The sequence below is a fragment of the Pelophylax lessonae genome, assembly GCF_965119305.1.
Source record: "Pelophylax lessonae genome assembly, chromosome: 12".
Taxonomy (NCBI): domain Eukaryota; kingdom Metazoa; phylum Chordata; class Amphibia; order Anura; family Ranidae; genus Pelophylax; species Pelophylax lessonae.
Genome location: NC_138779.1, coordinates 61,078,322 through 61,099,200, shown reverse-complemented (window position 1 = coordinate 61,099,200; position 20,879 = coordinate 61,078,322). Strand labels below are relative to the sequence as shown.

The following is a 20,879-nucleotide window of genomic DNA, read 5'->3' as shown; positions in this document are numbered from 1 at the left end:
AGCCGAGAAGAGAAACTCCCGCAACATCACTGCATCTAGATGGACCTCAGGTAAGGATTGGGAGGGCTGAGGGGGGCGACTGCACACAGAACATGCGTTAGGATAAAAAAAATCTCCTGCCTTTACAATCACTTTAAAGCTACTATATATATATATATATATATATATATATATATAAATATATATTAGGACTCTCCTCCTCATTGTCTGAGACAGCAGCATGAAGCCATTGGCTCCAGCTGCTGTCAATCAAAGTCAGTCAGCCAATGGGGAGAGAAAGGGGGTGAATAGACACTGCCACCTAAGGAGCTGCTGAGAATTGCACCTTCTGGATTCCCCTGGGTTACCCTTAGCAACGGATAGCAGGCAAATAGCATTTTATGTCATTGGCTTAGTGAATAAACATACTCTAACTTGAACTATGCACAATCCTGAGGACAATTAACTGCAGTGTGTGCGGCAAGGCCGCTGCTTCACCTTGCCACTGAAGTGAAGATAAAGAATATGAACTCTTGTTTAGGTTACTCTTCAGGGTCTAACTTGGCATGCCCTTTCTCACTTGCTGTGTGTGCTGACCTCCTGTTCACTGACACTCTACTGGAGTGGTCCCCTTCCTGGGCACACCCCTGGCAAGCTTCCCGGTACTCACGGACACTGTTTTTCCCTGGGTTGCTCTGCCTCCAACTCCCTTGTCAGCATCCATTGTACCTCGTGGCTCAGCTCCACACTTATGGTCCACAAGGCTGACCACCTGTGACCACCTTCCTCAGCAACAGGAGGAGAGACAGCCGACACCATCCTCCTGGAACCTGGCTTCCCGCCCAAAGACACCCTGTCACATGTGCCCATGGCTTTTATAACATATCCCAGGATGCACCACTGCTGTGCGAACCCACTGGGATAGTTACAAAAGCCTGTGTGTCTCTGGCTGGGTTTCCTCCACTGTCCAACAGGCTCTCCTATTGGATACAGTGGGCACACTCCCTCAGACCAGATGAATCGCACATGGACACATACAACAGACAAAACTATCAACCAGGCTCCCCTGATAAGCAGATGGAGCTGCTAAGCTTTTATCCACCTAGCACCTACCTAGGAGGGTGCTACATCGGGAAAAGTCCTTTTCGGGGGTTTATACATCTCCCAGGCTTCTCTCATACACATTTAGGGATCTCTGATCCACAGTCCAGTTTGGATTTTATTCCTTTTCCCCAGGGCAATTTAAACTCACCTGAGACAGCCAGTGCTCTCGGCCTGGGAAATGAGACAACTCCTGTCTGTGAGAGTAGGAGGTTAGTAAAGGCCAACAAGCTGTGTATGTGGAAGCTGTAGGCTTGCTCAGCCTGGTAGTTAGGACCTCTATATTTTGTATAGTTAGTGCCGAGACACGACTAGGTTTTTGTTTTAATAATATATTTCCTGTTTGTTTCCTGAGAGAGACTGTACAGCACCTGTATATAGACCTTGTAAATATCACACATAAAACACCACACTGTTTGTCACTACCTGCCTGGATTGGGTATCTGTGCTTGAGAGACAGCTTTGTACCTGCTACCTGTTCCCCAGCTTACAAATGGTGGAGGCCTGCAGGCAGCTGTAGTAAGTTATTACATAAAGGGGTCAGTACCTGGAGTGACTAAACAAGGAGGAAAGCCTCAAACAGTTGGTGTTATTTAACGCTGCACACCAGCAAACGCTGCACAATGACAAGCCAAAGCTATTACACAAACAAAAGCGCTGTGCCAACAGATTGGTGCTGTACAGGAGCAAACACAAAGGCTGTTTGAACAGCTAGCCACTGCTGCAGAAGTGGATAGGAAAACCCTGACTGAGGTTGTGGAGACGCTAGTGCAGTGGTCACCTGCTAAAATTGAAGGTGTTGGAGACAAGCCTAAGCCATCCATATGGGTTTCTTCCTCTCCAAGATGACTGCAGATGATGACCCAGAGAATTTTGCTGACGTTTGAAAAGACTGCTGAGAGGGAAGGTTGGCCTAAAACCCAGTGGGTCAGACTGGTCACCCCCTTACTTACTGGGGAGTCGCAGAAGGCCTATTACAATTTAGAGTTGACAGATGCAAGAGAATATGAGATGGTCAAGCAGGAAATCCTGGCGTGTCATCTTGGCCATTCAAGCACAGCAGGTCAACAGCTGGTCCTACCGAGATGAGAGGCCCCCAAGATCACAGATGTTAAGACTTGATCCACCCGGAGCGGAAGTGGCTGCAATCGGAGTCCTGTCAGGGTGCCAGGTAACCAGACCACATGAAGATGCAAGTAAAAAAAAGCAGTTTATTAGGGTAACAATAACGCACAGCAAGAGTAAGGAGCGAAATCAGGAACAGCTGGAGTCAAGTCCAGAATCGGGTAGTCATCCAAGCCGTGATAGAGTCTAGAAGCGGGTAGTCATCCAAGCAGGAGTCGAGTCCAGTAGCGGGTAGTCTGCCAATGCCGGATCGAGAGCCAGGAAAGTTGTCAGCCAAGCCAGGTCATGCACGGAGGAACATGGAGAACAGAGGACTGCTAGCAGGGATGCACATTGGAGCACAAACACAAGGGCAAGGACTGCAAGCTATCAAGTTATTATAGATAGTCAGGTGTGCAACATTATAACTGAGTGACACCCAGGCAGCAGGCAAGTGATGATGCAAACAGAGTTTATAAAACAGACAGCATTCTGCATATGTCCAAGATGGCTGCCAACAGGAAGGCAAGGTAAGACCTTAACAAGTTCCTGTCTGGGCCACAAATAATGGAGTAGGTAGTCATGGATTGTTACCTGAGGTCTTTGCCTGCCTCCCTACAGAAGTGGGCGAGCCAAGAAGACCCCAAGTCTGCTAATAATCTCGTGAAGCTTGTTGAAAGGTAATTTGCCACTGAGCTCCTGGTCACCACCCCTACAGCCACACATACTTTCCAACAAAAGCCACAGTCTTTCCAGGCAACTGGTGTGCCAGGGGAAGTGGGTGGTAAGCATGACAAGGAGACAGGGGGGAGGATTTTTGGTGCCAGGTCTGAAGGTCCCAAACAAGGGAGGCCAGGGCCTGTTAGTAAACCTAACTGGATAAGTGTTTCCATTGTCAAGAACTGGGACATGTTGCAGCAAACTGTCCATTTACAGATTAACCTATGCAATGTGACATAGCTTTCATATGGCAGTCTATGTTTGCTGCAGTTTCATGCACTGCAGCGCCAAGTCTGGGTAAACACATGTATCAAATGACTGTCAATAATAAGCCTATTATGGCCTTGCTGGACTCAGGAGGTTTAAATTACTTTGGTTAAAACTGATATGGTTAAGCCTGTGAATTCTCATGCAGAAAAAAATTTCGGTGATTTGTGTACATGGGGATACCCGAGAGTATCCTATAGCAATGCTCAAGTTTATATCTGACATAGGTACTGTGACTCATCTGGTCGGAGTTGTACCCCACGTAGTGCATGAGGCCATAATAGGCAGGGATTTCCCCAAGTTTTGGGAACTGAGGGATCATCCAGACTTGGTCACAGTAGCTGAATCAGAGGCGGAGTCAGAATCCCTGGCCAGCACAGACAATGTGGGTTCAGGTGACTCCGATCAGGAATCCCCAGCTTTTCCTTTCTCTGTCATGGCAGGATAACGAGAAGAGACTGAGAAAGTCCCCACAGCCAGCGAAAGTGGGCTGCCTTTTGCTGACACTGAGGCTATGTTAGAATTTACTGATCTTAATGTGCACAAGGAAAAACTATGGTACAGAGCAGAGAAAAGACCCTACCTTTGCCAGGGCCTGGGAAAATGTGGTAATGGTTAATGGTGTATCTTTGGAACCAGGGGACAGGCTCTGTTTTCCTTATTTCATTTGCAATGTGGATTTACTGTATAGAGTATAAAAAAAGGATGAAATTGTTGAACAGTTGGTAGTCCCTAAACTGTACAGAAGGGTGGTACTATAACTTTCCCATAGACACTTGCTGGGAGGCCATTTGGGTGTTGAAAAAACACTGAAATAGAGTTGTGCAGGTTTTACTGGCCTGGGGTTGAGAAAGACATTGAGACTTATGATCAATCCTGCCCTGTATGTCAAATGTCAGCCTCCCTGCCCCACTTTCAGTGTCCTTTAGTGCCTTTACCCATTTATAACGTCCCCTTTGAGAGGATTGCCATGGACCTTGTGGGTTGTCTGCCCAGGGGCCATCAGCACATTCTTGTGATTAAGGACAATACTACCCATTACCCCAAGGCAGTCCCTTTACGCAACACATCTGCTAAAAACATTGCCAAGGAGTTGTTTATGATGTTCAGTCACCTTGGGGTCCCTAAGGAGGTCTTTACAGAACAAGGCACCCCATTAATTTCTGGAGTAACTAAAGAGTTGTGTAAATCATTTAAGGTGGTACAGTTGTGAATCTCCGTGTACCACCCTCAAACTGATGGCTTGGTAGAATGCTTTAATAAAACGTTAAGAGTATGTTGAAATAGGTTGACAGGGATGGAAAAAACTGGGACTACTTGATGTTTGCCATCAGGGAGGTTCCCCAGTCCTCAACGGGGTACTCTCCTTTCGAGTTGCTCTTTGGGAGACACCCCCGGGGACTTTTAGACGTAGCCAAGGAAACCTGGGAGGGGGAGAAGACACCCCACAGAAGTGCAATTGAGCATATTGTTCAGATGCAGGACAGAATTGCAGCAATAAAGCCCATGGTAAAGGAACACTTAGTTCAGGCCCAAGAAGCCCAACAAAGAATATACAACTGGGGGGCCCGACTCAGTGTTTTCTCACTTGGTGACAGGGTCCTGGTCTTAGTTCCCGCTGTTGAAATCAAGTTCTTAGCTAAGTGGGAGGGTCCCTTTGAAGTAGTTAAAAGAGTTGGGGAGGTGAATTACAAGGTATATCAACTGGGTAAAAGAGAGCCTGAGCAGATATACCATGTGAACCTGTTAAAGCCCTGGAAGGATAGGCTGGCATTAGCTGCAAACTGTAACTCCTGGGAGTACTGAGTCCCCTCTGGTCCCTTAAGTTACAATTTCAGACACACTGTCTCGTTCCCAAAAGCAGGAAGCTACAGAGTTACCAGGCACAACTTCAGTGGTTCAGCATGATATTGTTACTGAAAGTGGAGTACATGTCAAACTCAAACCATACCTAATTCCTGAAGCTAGGAGAAAAGACATCAGTGACAAAGTCAAAAGGATGCTGGAGCTAGATGTCATTGAGGAGTCCAATAGTGACTGGTCTAGTCCCATTGTGTTAGTCCCAAAACCGGACAATACTTGGAGGTTTTGTAATGACTTCAGGAAACTTAATTCAGTGACAAAATTTGACACATACCCAAAGTCCAGGGTAAATTAACTTGGCAAAGCTCGCTATCTAAAAACTGTGGACTTGACCAAAGGATATTGGCAAATCCCCCTGACTGATAGTGCCAAAGAAAAGACTGTTCATGATCCCTGAGAGTTTGTTTCAGTACCAAAAGATGCCTTTTGGGTTGCAAAATGTCCATTTCAGAGGGCCATGGACAGGCCCCTAAGACCTCACCACCAGTTTTCAGCAGCCTATCTGGACGACATAGTGATACATAGCACTGACTAGGAGTCTCACTTACCCCAGGCCAAGACGGCCTCAGATTCCCTTTTCAAGGAAGGTTATACAGCGAATCCAAAAAAATGCGCCATTGGTTTAGAGGAAGCCAGGCATTTGGGCTACACTATTGGTCGAGGAGTCATAAAACCCTAATTAAACAAAGTAGAAGCTATCCAAGGGTGGCCACGTCTGGTAAACAAGAAGCAGGTCAGAGCATTTCTGGGTATCAGAGTACTATAGAAGGTTCATACTGAATTTTACCACTTTAGCAGCTCCACTGACTGACCTTACAAAAGGGAAAGACTCCGTAATGGTAAAATGGTCCCCAGAAGCAGAAGAGTCTTTCCAAATCTTGAAGAAGGCCCTTTTATGCACAACCAGTGTTGTACTTCCCCAATTTCACCAAGGATTTTTTGGTTCAGACGGATGCGTTTGATGTTGGCATTGGGACAGTATGGTCACAGGTACACAATGGGGAAGAACAACCTGTGATGTACCTGCGCAAAAATCTCAATGAGCATGAGAGAAAGTATGCTATCCTAGAAAAAGAATGTTTAGCCATTAAGTGGGCCTTAGATGCACTAAAGGTATTATCCATTAGGGCGCACGTTTGAGTTAATAACTGAACATGCTCCCCTCAAGTGGATGGCCCCCCAAAAAAAGGAGACTAATAGACAGGTGAACCAGTGGTTTCTAGCCCTTTAGAACTATGCCCCCACTGTAAAGCACAGCCCAGGGCTTAAGATGGGACATATAGATGCCCTTTCCTGGGTTCACTCCTGTTGGAACACAGGTGCTCAACCCTGGGGTTAAAACAAGGGGGAGGGATATGTAGCAGAGAGTCCCAGAGAGAGCTGGGAAAAGTCCAATTTGGATCTTGGTTCTCTCCCCCAATTTATGCTCACCCCAGACAGACAGCCAGCGCTCCGAGCCTGGGAAACCAGACAACTGCTGTCTGTGAGAGCAAGTAGTTGGTAAAAGCTAGTAACCTGTATATGTGGAAGGTGGCAAGCTGTAGGCTTGCTCAGCCTGGTAGTTAGATCCTTCTATATAGGATCACAGGTCTCTATGGTCATTTCAAAAGACCCTCCCCCCACAGTTTGTAAACACTCCCCCAGGCTTACATTTAACCCTTTGATCACCCACTAGGTTAACCCCTTCCCTGCCAGTGTCATTATTACAGTAACATGGCATATTTTTAGCACTGATTACTCTAGTAATGTCACTGGTCCCCCCCAAAAAGGTCAGTTAGGGGTCCGATCTGTATGCAGCAATGTCACAGTCCAGCTAAAAAAAAAAATAATTTAAAATCGCCGCTATTACTAGAAAAAAAAAAAAAGTAAATAAAAAATGAAACAAATCTTACCCCTAGTTTGTAGACGCGATAACTTTTGTGCAAAACAATCAAAATATGCCTATTGCGATTTTTTTTTTTACCAAAAATATGTAGCAGAATATAAGTTAGCCTAAAAGGATGAAAAAATTGGATTTTTAATTTTTTTTTTTTCGGGAATGTTATATAGCAGAATGTGAAAAATGTTTTTTGTCACTCTTTTAATGTTTATAGAGCAAAAAATTAAAATTGCACAGGTGATCAAATACCACCAAAAGAAAGCTCTAATTGTGGGAAAAAAGGAAATTTTATTTCGGTACAGCATCGTACGACCATGCAATTTTCCTTTAAAGTAACGCAGTGCTGAATCACAAAAAATGGCCTGGTTAGGGGGCAAACCCTTCTTGTCCAAAACTGGTTAAGTAAAATACTGGTTCTTAAAATGGAGTTCCACCCAAAACTAGAAACAAATATGAACAATTATCAGCGCACACGGAGCAGGATGGCAAATGAGCAGGACAGGACACAGTCATGGAGGTGAGGGTGTAAATGGAATAGTCCTCACAACAACATGTAAGTCTTTGGGCGGGGGGTACTGTGCCTGGACAGCTACTGGCTCTAAAAAGAGCTTGAAGGGACTCTGCAGGAACAAAAGGTAAGAGGAAAGACCAGCGCATGTAGTAAGTGAAAGTTCATCCGCTCAGAGAGGAAGGACGTGGGGCAGAGGGACCAGAGAGCAACCACTGGTCTTTGAGGCACTGGTGGTCACCTACTACATGCGCTGTAGTACCTGACACACTGAGTTGCCACTCTCATATTTTGGAATAAAGTTGTTTCATTACTGCACTTAGATGGTGTTGCTCTTTCCTCCCACCTTTTGTTCCACTCAAAAGTGGAACTTCTGCTCTAAAGTCTCGTACACCCGATCAGATTTTCAGACAATCTTTCGTCCGTTTTTTGTTGCATGCTAGTCTCATGTCGAAAGTGAAGAGGTTACTTTTATATGAAAATTCCCGTATGACAGAATTAAACTTCAGAAGTGATGTCATGTGTTGAATTGTTTTGTATGTGTTCTTTCATTTCTGAGCATGCCTAGTCTTGCTCTTACGATTTATTTCGGTCTAAAACTTTACTAATTAAACAAAAATCGGAAGTTGTGTTGACGTACAATAAAGATTTTATAGCCTGCACATCAAGTTTTTGTCGTCCGAAAATTCGTAATCAGCTGTCGAAAGCACTATACTAACAATCCGAAAATCGACAGATCGTTCGTCGGATGAAATTTTACTTCCGATTATCGTATTGTGTGTACAGGTCTTAAGTACTCCTGACCCTCTGAAAGAACACATTTGGCATGTCTATTTTTTTGGGGGGAGCAGGTACCTAGTTTTGACAGGCACCCGCTCCCACTCGGGTTGCCTATGCGACTCGAGCGGAAGTTCTCCTCCCCCCTCCCTGCAATTTTCTGGGACACGTTACAGGTCCCAGAGGATTGCCTGGCCGAAAGCTGTCACAGCCAGGTGCCCACACTAGTGATGCCAGCACCACGGAGAGGGAGATGAGTGAGGCTTCTGGCGGCCGTATAGCTGGATCGTGGGACATGTGGGTGTGTTGATTTAAAGTCAGCAGCTACATTTTTTGTAGCTGCTGACTGTTATTAAAAAACGGCTGGAACTCCACTTTAAACTAGTGGTCTTTAAAAATACATTGGCTTTCTGCATTAATTGGGGTTTTTAAATAACTGCCTGGGATTATGAATTTTAATTATACAAATGTATGTTTGTAGAAGATCATGCAAATGCAGAAAGGAGACCCCAATTACAGCATGTATTATTCAGCTAAATACCTTGGGGACCGCGTGTAAGAATATCAATCAATTCAGACACACAGAGAACTGAATTGTGGATATGCCCGGTCACAATGACTGGTCTTATAGGGCTTGGTCCTGCTCTGATATGATCCAATGTGATACTCCCACAACATTGGGGCTGTTTAGGGGGTACCATCAGTAATTGAAAACAAATAATTTTGATAGCAGAAGTTCTTATGATTTTACAACTAGTCGAAAAATCTACATACAATCTGATCAATCAAGAATGGGAGGTGTTAAACTACATGCAACATTTTTTTATAAATTTGTAAAATTGTGTAATGAACCCTGGCAGGTCCTGGGGCTAAAACCAAGTGCAGAGCACAGCCCATCGTTTTCCAGGAAACATGTCTAAATATGTAAATCCCAACATGAAGGAATGAGGGGAAACAAGTTATGTATGTTTCTATGCCTCAAAACGTTGCCATTCCCAGGGTGTAAAGTGTCATAATATATTTGGCTTGAGGAACAGCAACTCCTGAAATATTTTTTCAAAAGTTCTAAAAATTTTATTGTATATACAAAAATTAAAATTCATGTTTTTACAACAAATTATCTAAAACTCTTTATCAACATGTTTTGCGGTCAGATCTGCCCCTTTAGGGCAGGGCAAATGTATAATGCAGAAGATAATTTACTTGTAAGAGGTCTAATCAATCTGAAAACACAAAGGTTACATATGTATGTCTTTTATATGTATGTCTTTTATTGGCATAAAAGAACATTTTCCATAAATAAAATGATATGGTTACAGCTCCATCATTTAAAATTCAATACTAATACAACTCCATCATTTCAGCACACAGCAACGAGCTTCAAGATACCAAATACTTACAAAAGGATGTGTAGCAATATTTCCAAGCCTTGAGCCTGATGTGGTTCTGCCATTGTTACCGGTGACACTTCCAACACATTTAAGTTGTGAACCTAGGTGTGAAAATTGAGAAAAAGACCACTCCGGCATCTTTGGTTGGTTTTGTTTATTGTATTTTGGGGATGGGAGAAGGGAATGAGTGGGATACCCCTCTGGCTCAACTAGGTTAACTGGGACTTTATACAGAAATGCCCGTTGGCGCTGTCTTGACGCCAGCTGAATGCTGACCAGTGCTTCCTGGCATTTACTGTTATGATACTGTTATGCTGAACTTGTGCTGGAACTTCAACTTTAACTTGTTTGTTAACTCAGAAGATCCAGGACTGTAGAACACTTGACTCCTGACACTCAATTTAGCTCAAAAGTCACTGAACAGCTCCCTTCAGTCCTTCACTGACTGAGGTAGCTCCTTGTCACTGCAACTCCTAACTCTGTACACTGCACACTGTACACATTAGCTATTCAGGGCCCAACCACTGATGCTCCCTCTACACTTCAGGGTCCTCTGACTAGGCACCCCCTCTAACACTTCAGGGTCCTCTGACTAGGCACCCCCTCTAACACTTCAGGGTCCTCTGACTAGGCACCCCCTTTACAGCTAGCTGACTTCTGGATCCCCGGAACCTTCTCTGGAGTGGTCCCCTCTACACCTGGCAGACCCCTAGGGGCAGTTCACAGTACTCACAACCTTGGCAGGCTTTCTTTCAACTTAACCCCTCTTCCTCCACTGGTCCTCGGGCACATCGGATCCCCTCTGCAGCTCAGCTCAGCATTCTCTGGATTCCCAGGCAGCCACCCGAGACACCCGATCCTTCTGACAGGAGGAGAGACAGCCGTACCCTCCCTCATGGGACTCTGCTTCCCGCCAACGATGCTGCGTCATGTGTTTCCCTCAAACTTATACCCACTCCCAGAATCCTTTGCGGCAGAATCTGCCTTCTGAGATAGATACAGGTCTGAATGTGTCTCTGATTGGATTTCCTCCACTGCCCAATGAGAATCCTCTCATGGAGCCAGTGGGGAGACTCCCCTCTCAGCAGACACACCTGGGAGACACGACAGCCCAGCTGAAATTATGGACCTGCTGTTAGGCAGCCAAGGCCCTCTATACTTACCTAGCACCTACCCTGTAGGGTGCTACAGATGCATTCACAGAAGTAGGCTAAGTATGTCCTCCTAAACTGACACAAGGACCAGGTCAGGAGATAAAATAGTTGGGAAAACCAAACATTTCTCCTGAAAGTGGGGCAGGACCTGTGAGGGATTTTAAAGTGAGATAAAGGGCAGGGGGGGGGGTGGAGTAGTCTATGCTTTTCCATCCTATATCAGTATGGTATAGTAGATACCATTAGGTCCAAGTAATGTGATTTTTTTTCCATCTAGGGTGCCTGTCTTCATATTGCTGTGGCTATGGAACGTGAGTTCTTTGAAATATCCCTCCCCCCCCTCCCCCTCCAGGCACATCGCTCCTGATTTGGGGAAGACTTTCATAAAAGTATGCATGTGTGTGTACGTGTGTACACACATATATATATATATATATATATATATATAAATAATATCACCCTTGTTTTTGGAGAAATGTGTGGTTCTCCCCTCTATTTTATATCCTCAGGTGGACTGTGAATGCACACTTTGTAAGTAGTTATTATCTTTAAAGCTCATTGGCATTTCATGTAAAATAATGGGGCTGTAACAATAGTCACGGTTGTAGCAGCATTAAATTTAATAGGATGAGCATTATTTATGTATTTATGGGAAAATACATGGCGGTCCTCAAATGCTGTGTGAATATGTCCATCTGATGTTATGCGAATATATACATGTACTCTTTTGATGTATACACATATTTGCCAAAAAAGAACCAACATACCCTATGTCGTTTCCAGATAGATTAGTCCTCTGACAAATAAATTCTCTTCTGTACTATATAGTTGTGCTGTTCTGAAGAATAATGGTTATAAATACAATGTAACTTGTGGTATAAAAATGTCAATTATGGTTCAACTTTTGTATGCTGTATACTAAGTAATATACATCTAAGGATGCTGTTTTTAAGATATCTTTGATATGGATTGCAATTTTGAATATACAATAAAATTGTGAGGGGAAAAAAAATCATATCAAGAGTTCCTTTTTAGGGATGATCGAACAGTTCGGGTCGACCATCGGTTCGACCCGAACATTGACTGTTCGAAATTTGGCCGAATTCCGAACTTTTTGCGGAAAAAGTTCGGAATTCGGCAACCAGAACCGACCAAAATGCAATGGGACAGGAACTGGGCTTTAAAACCCTGTGATTGGACCAGAAACATCAAAAAAAGCCAATTGAGGGGGCAGGAGGATGCTAGGAATGTGATTCCTAGCATCCTCCTGATTGACTAGGGGGTCCAGAGGCCAATCAGTAGTGAATGCGCCCCCCAGTATATAACATAGCACCGCCAAATCGCTAGCACTGTAATACAGGGGCTGTGGAAGAGAGTGGAAGCAGTTCTGTTACTCCTGCTGCAAAAGTGTCATTTAGCAATTATTAGTGTGAGGAAAGGGATATCTAGTGTAGTTAGGGTACTATATACCACTATAGTTAGTTTCAAAAATCTAGTTTCGGTAGGAAAAGTGTTAAGTGTCAGGGTGACTGTAATGTACTTTAGGGCGAACTGACTCTGCTATGCCAGGGTGACAGAACTCATCCATGTCAGGGTGACCGCCAGAAGAAAAAGATCGTTTGTCTTGGGCGTTTTTGTTTCAGGCATTTATTGGGCTTTTTTGTGGACGTCTTTGGAGGCAGGCATGACATCTGAACTTCTGTATAGGGGTATATATACACACACACACATATATGTATATATACACATACACACATATAGGTGTAATAGGAGAGTAACACCATCCATGCGCTAATGAAATTATTTGCAGGGATGTGGCTCCGCTCCTATCACACCTATATGTGTGTATGTGTATATATATATATATATATATATATATATATAGATATATAGATATATGTGTGTGTGTGTATATATACCCCTATACAGAAGTTCAGATGTCATGCCTGCCTCCAAAGATGCCCAAAAAATGCCCAATAAACGCCTGCAACAACACACCTGGGCGTTTTTGTTGCAGGCGTTTATTGGGCATTTTTTGGGCGTCTTTGGAGGCAGGCATAACATCTGAACTTCTGTATAGGGGTATATATACACACACACATATATGTATATATACACATACACACATATAGGTGTAATAGGAGCGGAACCCCATCCCTGCGCTAATGAAATTATTTGCAGGGATGTGGCTCCGCTCCTATCACACCTATATGTGTGTATTTTTCGGGAAGTTTGGGTGTTCTGGTCGAACCGATTTTTTGAAAAGTTCGATCATCCCTATTCCTTTTCTTCAAACAGTGCCCCATAAATAGCTTTGCTTTAATATATTTTGATATCTACCTATGGCTAGCTTTAGCGCTTGCCTAAATCTACGATATCAGCTTATTTTGCCAGGCTTAATAAGAACTTTGCAAAATATGCCATTAAAATCCTGTTTATTTGTATGATCTAAATTCCTCTAAACCCATACTCCTGGGGTAACAAAAGTACACAATAACCTAGCGGATACAAAATTTTACCATTTGGGGAAATTTCATCCTTAATATCTGGCAGGTGCCCTCACTACAAACATGTAGACATCCGAAAACAATAAAATATGTAACAATGGTACCAAAAAAGAGTTCCTCCATTCCACCAATTTGCTAAAAAATTTAATTTTTGAAAACTCCACATGTAACGAAATATGTCATGAAAAACCACCTAACGCGAATTCATTGCCTTTCCTGAAACAAGGTAAAATCATAACAACCTTGTCCATGTATGCCTAAAAATTGTTGTCTCAACTTCTAAAATGTAGGATATTAGACCACTGATTAACAGTATTACATTGTATACAGTTTGTCAGATCAGCTGCCCATGTGACAAGGCAGGACAAAGAGGAAGCTTGGAGGGGGGGGGGGGGGGTAATATTTTAAACTCTTTTAATAAAATACACTTTTCAGATTTCTAATCTAATTGATAGAAATGAGCAATTATTTTAAAGAGCCAGAGTCACGTGAACTCATCCATATCTAGTGTACATTAGTAGATGTTTAGTACATACCTGTAGTTTTCAATGTTACAGACATATTTTAGGTATCGGGACCAATCGTAGGCCTCCTTATCCCCTTTAAGCCATTTCTCTATTTCCTTCAGGTTGCCTTCTAAATAATCTGTAAGGTATATCTGCTTGAAGTTTTCACAGGCAGACAAAATAAAATATATGGTGGGACCAGCACCAAACTCTATGAGACTATTGCCTTCCACGCGACCTAAAAAATAAATCAAAATATGTTCAGTTTTACATGGTATGTACATGTAACAAAGAATTTATCTTATTTGGTCCCTTTTGGTCTCTTAAAATATTTTTTTTTATATCTGTTTGATGAATGCCAAAAAATACCTACTGATCTTTTAGGAAATCTTGAAAACTGATAACTTCCTGTGCTCTTTGCCTCAGCTGCATTTTTATCACTGTGTTTGACTGAGGACTACAGAATTGCTCTCCTCTATGTTTTAGAGAATAAGAGAGGCAGATATTATTGTAGCACCTAGTTACCTTTTTGTTCTCCCATTGCTTCATTCAGCTACTTTAAGCCAGGAGGAAAGGTCTTGTGTTAGCATTTGGCAAACCCTACCCCCACCCTACCCTACCCCTACACAGAGCTGAAGACTTTCCTCTTACCCCAGTGATGCTATTGGTGTCCAATCATCATGCACTTATGCTGTCATAGAGAAGGACGATGCTCCCTTGCATTTGGAAGTATATGGTATTTTTCTTTATTTCTGGTAGAGTCAGCATCAGTGTAAACCTTTTGCTTTGCCTAGGCTATAAAAATGTCTTTGTCTGACTCCCTGTGCACCCAGTGTAGGCAGGCATATTTTGGAGGTTCTGCTAACAACCCAGATATGAAGAAGGGGGGCATCTGAGTGTAGTATTATAGTATAGGTTTTATTACCACAGGATTAAAAACACTTACAGGATATAATCATTAAAAGTGGTCATTATAAAGTACTCAGCTCGAAAATCCTGCTGTTTTGCAGGCTCCGCCGGTTGGATCCAAGTCACTGGAAGTGGATGGATAGAGGCATGAATACCCTGTAGTGACAGGAAGTCTCACGCTAATCAGCGTGGACCGCACGGGGGTGGAAATGATGTCACTGGAAGAAGTTGGAGTCGGGCTGGAACTGTAGATCACAGGATACGCGCTCTGAGCTCACAGCTCTTTCTACTGGTCTCCCCCCCCCCCTCCCCCCAGCAATTGCTTAGAGATTTCCTTTGATTGGGGAATATATTCTGCAAGTCTGTTGCAAGTTCTGGTTCAATTATGTTGTGCAGTAGTCGTCCCACCATAGGGGTCATTGTGACTGAATTTTCATGCTGTAGATTAAAGGAACTCTTGCTGTAGACTCACCACTACAACTTTGCTCTTGCCAGAGACTTGCCATGCAAATTTTCTACAAACTGGAAAAGTGTCAACTAGAACTTGGGGTCAATTGTACAACTTGCCAGTGAAAATGTGCAGCAAGTTAACATACTTACAACTCAACAGTGCCATAAATGTGTGGCAAGTTATCCTTGCTATCTGGGAAGTGTGTACTGTTTGACTTCCTGTGAAGCCAAAAATAGACACAGGGTTGATTTACTAAAACTGGAGAGTGTAAAATCTGGCCCAGGTCTGCTGAAAAACCATGTTAGACATTGTATAACCAGTGCAATATTACAACAAATATGTGCAAAAATTCAGTGTAACAATAGCCTCAAACTGAGGCTAATTATGATTGCTGCCCACACCTATCAGAGTGTATCCACCCATAACTCTCAAAACAACATATACCATAATCAGTGTAGGGCAACCAATATAAATACAATCAAGATATTGCAAAACAATCATAAAACAAGTCACAGTGTATAATAAAATGTATAATACACTGCTGTGCAAATAAAAGTGACAGTTCAAAAAGGTAATCCAAAAATAGTGTGTTCCAGTGAATTCGGTGACCACCATCTATGGCTGAAATGCCTCCTGACCTCGAGATAGATAATGACCCCACTAGAGTCACAATCCTGCATTAGGATTTCTGACAGGATACCACAGGGGAGGGGGGAACTCCTCCTCAGCGTATCTGTATGCTTCGCTGACCTCCTCTTAGGGTCTCAATCATTCATGTGTGGCCATAGAATTATAAGAGAAAACCATAGTGCTCTCTGCTTCGATTATTTATTAATTAAAACGTAACACATGGATTTAAAATACTCACAAAAGTATGTAAACACCATGCATATCATCAGCTCATACCACTGACACAAACGAAAAAAGACTCATTCCCACCTATACATGTTACGCCCTCTACTGGGCTTCTTTAGCAAGTGGGGAGCCATTGGTAATTCAGTTTATATAGGTTTACCAATGAATTACTAATCCTCCTATTAGTGTGGACACCTGTGCACCGAACTGGGAGAGTGGGGATCAAAATGGGAGACTCCTGAGTCACTTCTGGTTTCAGTATAGCCCGCTCTATAGGGAAACCGGAAGTGACGCAGCAGGACACGGACAGAGTTTCCCAGAATGTTGTTACAACCGAGAAAACAGATTAATGCTATTTTAACTGTGAGTTACTACTATTTGTTTCAATAAATTTGTGTTACAATACTGCACCATGATGGCCCTTTCTTGTGTATGATCCTGAGCTCAAGGGAGGGACATAAACCACCATTGAAAGAAGTATATAGGAGAGTCCACCCAATCTGCAATTAAAGCAGAGTGCCGGGCATAACATTTTTTTTAACCTAAAAATACCCCCGGGACAGTCAGAGCTATTTCACTTACCTGTAAGAAGAAATGAGAAAGATTAGGTTGTACCTGCACTATGGAGTTGGAATTAGAGTTTTTTTTTTGTGGTTAAAGATGCCACCAACCTACCACTGAGGTAGTATGTGAATAAAGGGGTATAGGTTTGTTGGTAAACGGCGCTACCACTAGGTTAAGAATCATAAAACCCTAAAATTCATGAAAATGAAAACACAGGCTGTGCTAAATATTAAGAGAACCTAAAATCACATAAGAGCCAATTTGTGAGTCTTATGAAAGTGCACAGTGCTTGTGAAAAATAATCAGTGCTGGATTTAAAATGGAGAAAAATTACTTAGACCCAGTAAGATATGGTCCTTATGGGGCTAGGGGACCAGATCATATATTAATCATTATAAAGTGCCAGTGTGCTGGATGATGTTAAAAAGAAAGAGTGATACCTTTATAATAGTATGTTTGAGTGGCTTGATAGTGCTTAAAAGTGATGAGTGCTTTGGTGAAGGTGCTAAAATAACCAGTGCTGAGACTGCCTTATGATGAATAGATTTATTAGGCTCTCAGGTGGTTATGAGCCCGTGATGTGGTAGGTGACACAGGGTGGATGATGTGTGCTCACAAGGTATGTGCTGGTGGGTGCAAGTGCTAGTATCCGTGGCCCCCCACTAGGTAAAGCACTTACCGCACGATGGACCGGTTTGCACAGCTGTGGCGTTCCAAACACTTGTTTCCAACCTGGGGTCCCCCACTCTGATACTTCATGGACGTATAATGAGCTTTCAATGTAAACATAAGAGATCTCCCATTGCGTAGTATGTACTGGATAAGCATAAAGACAAGTAGCATCCACTCACGTTTGGGAAGTTCACTGTCAGTGGGCAGGGTCCGGTCACCTTGGCGCATCCGCGTTCCATGGTCCGGAACAACTGCTACCGGAAGTGACGTATGACGTAGCTAGTCCCGCCCTATGCTTTCGTCAACACAACGTCATCTGGAGCGTGCCATCTTTCGCTACTCCCGGTGTTTATATAGGCCATCGTATCCTGGTAACAATTTGTTTAATGTCGCCATATTGGTCCACCCACAGGGGCCGGCCGGTGCCCATTTTGATGCTCCATGGTTTAATCTTTGTGAGATGTCCGGAGTCAATAGGACATCATGGATACGGCCTATCTAAATTCATCATGTGAACTTCCCTGCATATACGCCTCTTAATGTGGGACTGACGTCCCTAAAATTTATTATGTGAAAATGTAATAGTTTAAAACCAGGTCGTTTATGCATAAACAAACAGGTAAAACAAATTAATGAGATCATGCATATGAAATATGTAAATGGAATCATGCATGAAAACCATATATAGAAATGTAAAAATATATAAATAAAAATAAAATGATGTACACCCATTTAGTGTGCTTTTTAAAATAGCAAAGGTTGGTTTAAGAATCAGTGAAGGTGAACGAAGTGAGTTTTTGTGAGCCTATCCCATTTCAAGATCAAGGAGGTAAAAATAGGAGGTAAAAATGGGAGGTAAAATGGAGATAAAATAACAGTTAAATAACGGTAGATGATTTCAGTTAAGTGACATCCGGGTTAACAATAAATGTGCAAAAATTTTGCAAAAAAAAAAAAAAGGTTTATAAGCATCAAAAATGGGGGTCCATCTGCATATTTAAAAATCTGTGATAAAACAGTTCAAGTCTATGTGTATATTCAGGCCTTTGGGTTGGAGGGTCTGCATCAGATAGATCCATTTTGTTTCATTGCGTGATACGCTTATTTTCTTGTTGCTGCCCCTCCAATCACCCTTAGTCTTGTCTAAGGCATAGAAAGTCATAAGTGAAGGGTCCTGGAAGTGGGTATTTTTGAAATGACGTACGTGACAAGCTGTGTTTATCAAAGCCTTTACTGATGTTTTTAATGTGCTCTAACGAATAGAGGCCTGGTGGTTCTTCCCATGTTTTGTAGCCGGCAGGGGCATTTGACCACATAGGTCACATGTGTGCTTGTGCAGGTTATGGTGTCTTTGATTTTGTACTCCTTGCCTGTGTTTGTAGCTGTAAACAAGTTTTTTTTCTTGCTTTTTTCCTGTGTGTTTCTGCATGGTAGGCATTTCCCGCATCTGAAAAAACCTTTAATACTACTGGGCAGGCTTATTGTTTTTGGGGGATCAGAATGTGATTGATCCCAAGGCAAGGAGTACAAAATCAAAGACACCATAACCTGCACAAGCACACATGTGACCTATGTGGTCAAATGCCCCTGCCGGCTACAATATGTGGGAAGAACCACCCGGCCTCTATTCGTTAGAGCACATTAAAAACATCAGTAAAGGCTTTGATAAACACAGCTTGTCACGTCATTTCAAAAATACCCACTTCCAGGACCCTTCACTTACGACTTTATATGCCATAGACAAGACTAAGGGTGATAGGAGGGGCAGCAACAAGAAAATAAGCGTATCACGCAATGAAACAAAATGGATCTATCTGATGCAGACCCTCCAACCCAAATGCCTGAATATAGACATAGACTTGAACTGTTTTATCACAGATTTTTAGATATGCAGATGGCACATTTATTGTTAACCGGGATTTCACTTAACCACTTAAAGAGGTTGTAAACTCGTTTGTTTTTTTGTTTTTTGTTTTTACACCCTGCAAGAGAAGGACATAATGAGCTAGTATGCATCGCATACTAGCTCATTATGCAATACTTACCTTAGAACGAGCCCCCGCCGTGCCCCTCACTCACCTCTATGACGGGCGACATGTCCAGTCGCCCGTCTTCCGGGATTGCGGCATCCGGCCATCTGATTGGCCGGAGACGCGGTGACGTCACTCCCACGCGCGCGGGAGCGGACAGTCACGGCACGGGACTCTGAAGGAACGGCACGATCGGCCGTTCCTTCAGAGCGCATGCGCCAGTGACATCACTGGCGGCATGTAAGGTAAATATCTCCTAAACGGTACATGTTTAGGAGATATTTACAGTACCTATAGGTAAGTCTTATCATAGGCTTACCTATAGGTACAAGTTGTAGAGGAGGGTTTACTTCCTCTTTAACTGAAATCATCTACCATTATTTAACAATTATTTTATCTCCATTTTACCTCCCATTTTTACTTCCTTGATCTTGAAATGGGATAGGCTCACAAAAACTCATTTAGTTCACCTTCACTGAGCACTTTCCCATATTGCCTTGAATGATTCCTAAACCATTAAGGGTTCTCAGTACATCACATACACCCCCCGTCTTTTGACTCGCCTTAGAGCTCCGTGCAACCCCCCATGCAGGGTTCTTAAACCAACCTTTGCTATTTTAAAAAGCACACTAAATGGGTGTACATCATTTTATTTTTATATTTTTACATTTATATATATGGTTTTCATGCATGATTCCATTTACATGTTTCATATGCATGATCCCATTCATTTGTTTTACCTGTTTGTTTATGCATATACGACCTGGTTTTAAACTATTCAATTTTCACATAATACATTTTAGGGACATCAGTCCCACATCAAGAGGTGTATATGCAGGAAAATTCACATGATGAATTTAGATAGGCTGTATCCATGATGTCATATTGACTCCGGACATCTCATAAAGATTAAACCAGGGAGCATCAAAATGGCTGCCGGCCGGCCCCTGTGGGTGGACCAATATGGCAACATTAAACAAATTGGTTACCAGGATACGATGGCCTATATAAACACCGGGAGTAGCGAAAGATGGCACGCTCCAGATGATGTTGTGGCGACGAAACGCGTATGGCGGGACTAGCTACATCATACATCACTTCCGGTAGCAGTGGTTCCAGACTGTGGAAAGCACCAAGGCGACTGAACCCTGCACGCTGACAGTGAACTTCCCAAACGTGAGTGGATGCTACTTGTCTTTATGCTTATCCAGTACATACTACGCAATGGGAGATCTCTTATGTTTACATTGAAAGCTCATTATACATCCGTAAAGTATCAAAGTGGGGGACCCCAGGTGGGAAACCAGCATTTGGAATGCCACAGCTGTGCAAACCGGTCCATTGTGCGGTAAGTGCTTTACCTAGTGGGGGGCCACGGGTACTAGCACTTGCACCCACCAGGACGTACCTTGTGAGCGCACATCATTCACCCTGTGTCACCTACCACATCACAGGCTCATAACCACCTGAGAGCCTAATAAATCTATTCATCATAAGGCAGTCTCAGCACTGGTTATGTTAGCACATTCACCGAAGCACTCATCACTTTTAGGCACTATCAAGCCACTCAAACACACCATTATCAAGGTATCACTCTTTCTTTTTAACATCATCCAGCACGCTGACACTTTATAATGAATAA

The 20,879-nt window shown here is 42.9% G+C and overlaps 1 protein-coding gene across 1 annotated transcript in view; it reads right to left on the bottom strand.

The window, feature by feature from the left end:
* LOC309568440 (nicotinamide N-methyltransferase-like) overlaps positions 1–20,879 on the bottom strand; it is a 60,073-nt gene that overhangs the window by 5,110 nt on the left and 34,084 nt on the right. Inside the window, exon 4 of the mRNA XM_082274108.1 lies at positions 13,787–13,994. Coding sequence (XP_082130234.1) covers positions 13,787–13,994 — 208 coding nt within the window. The remainder of the gene's footprint in view (positions 1–13,786; positions 13,995–20,879) is intronic.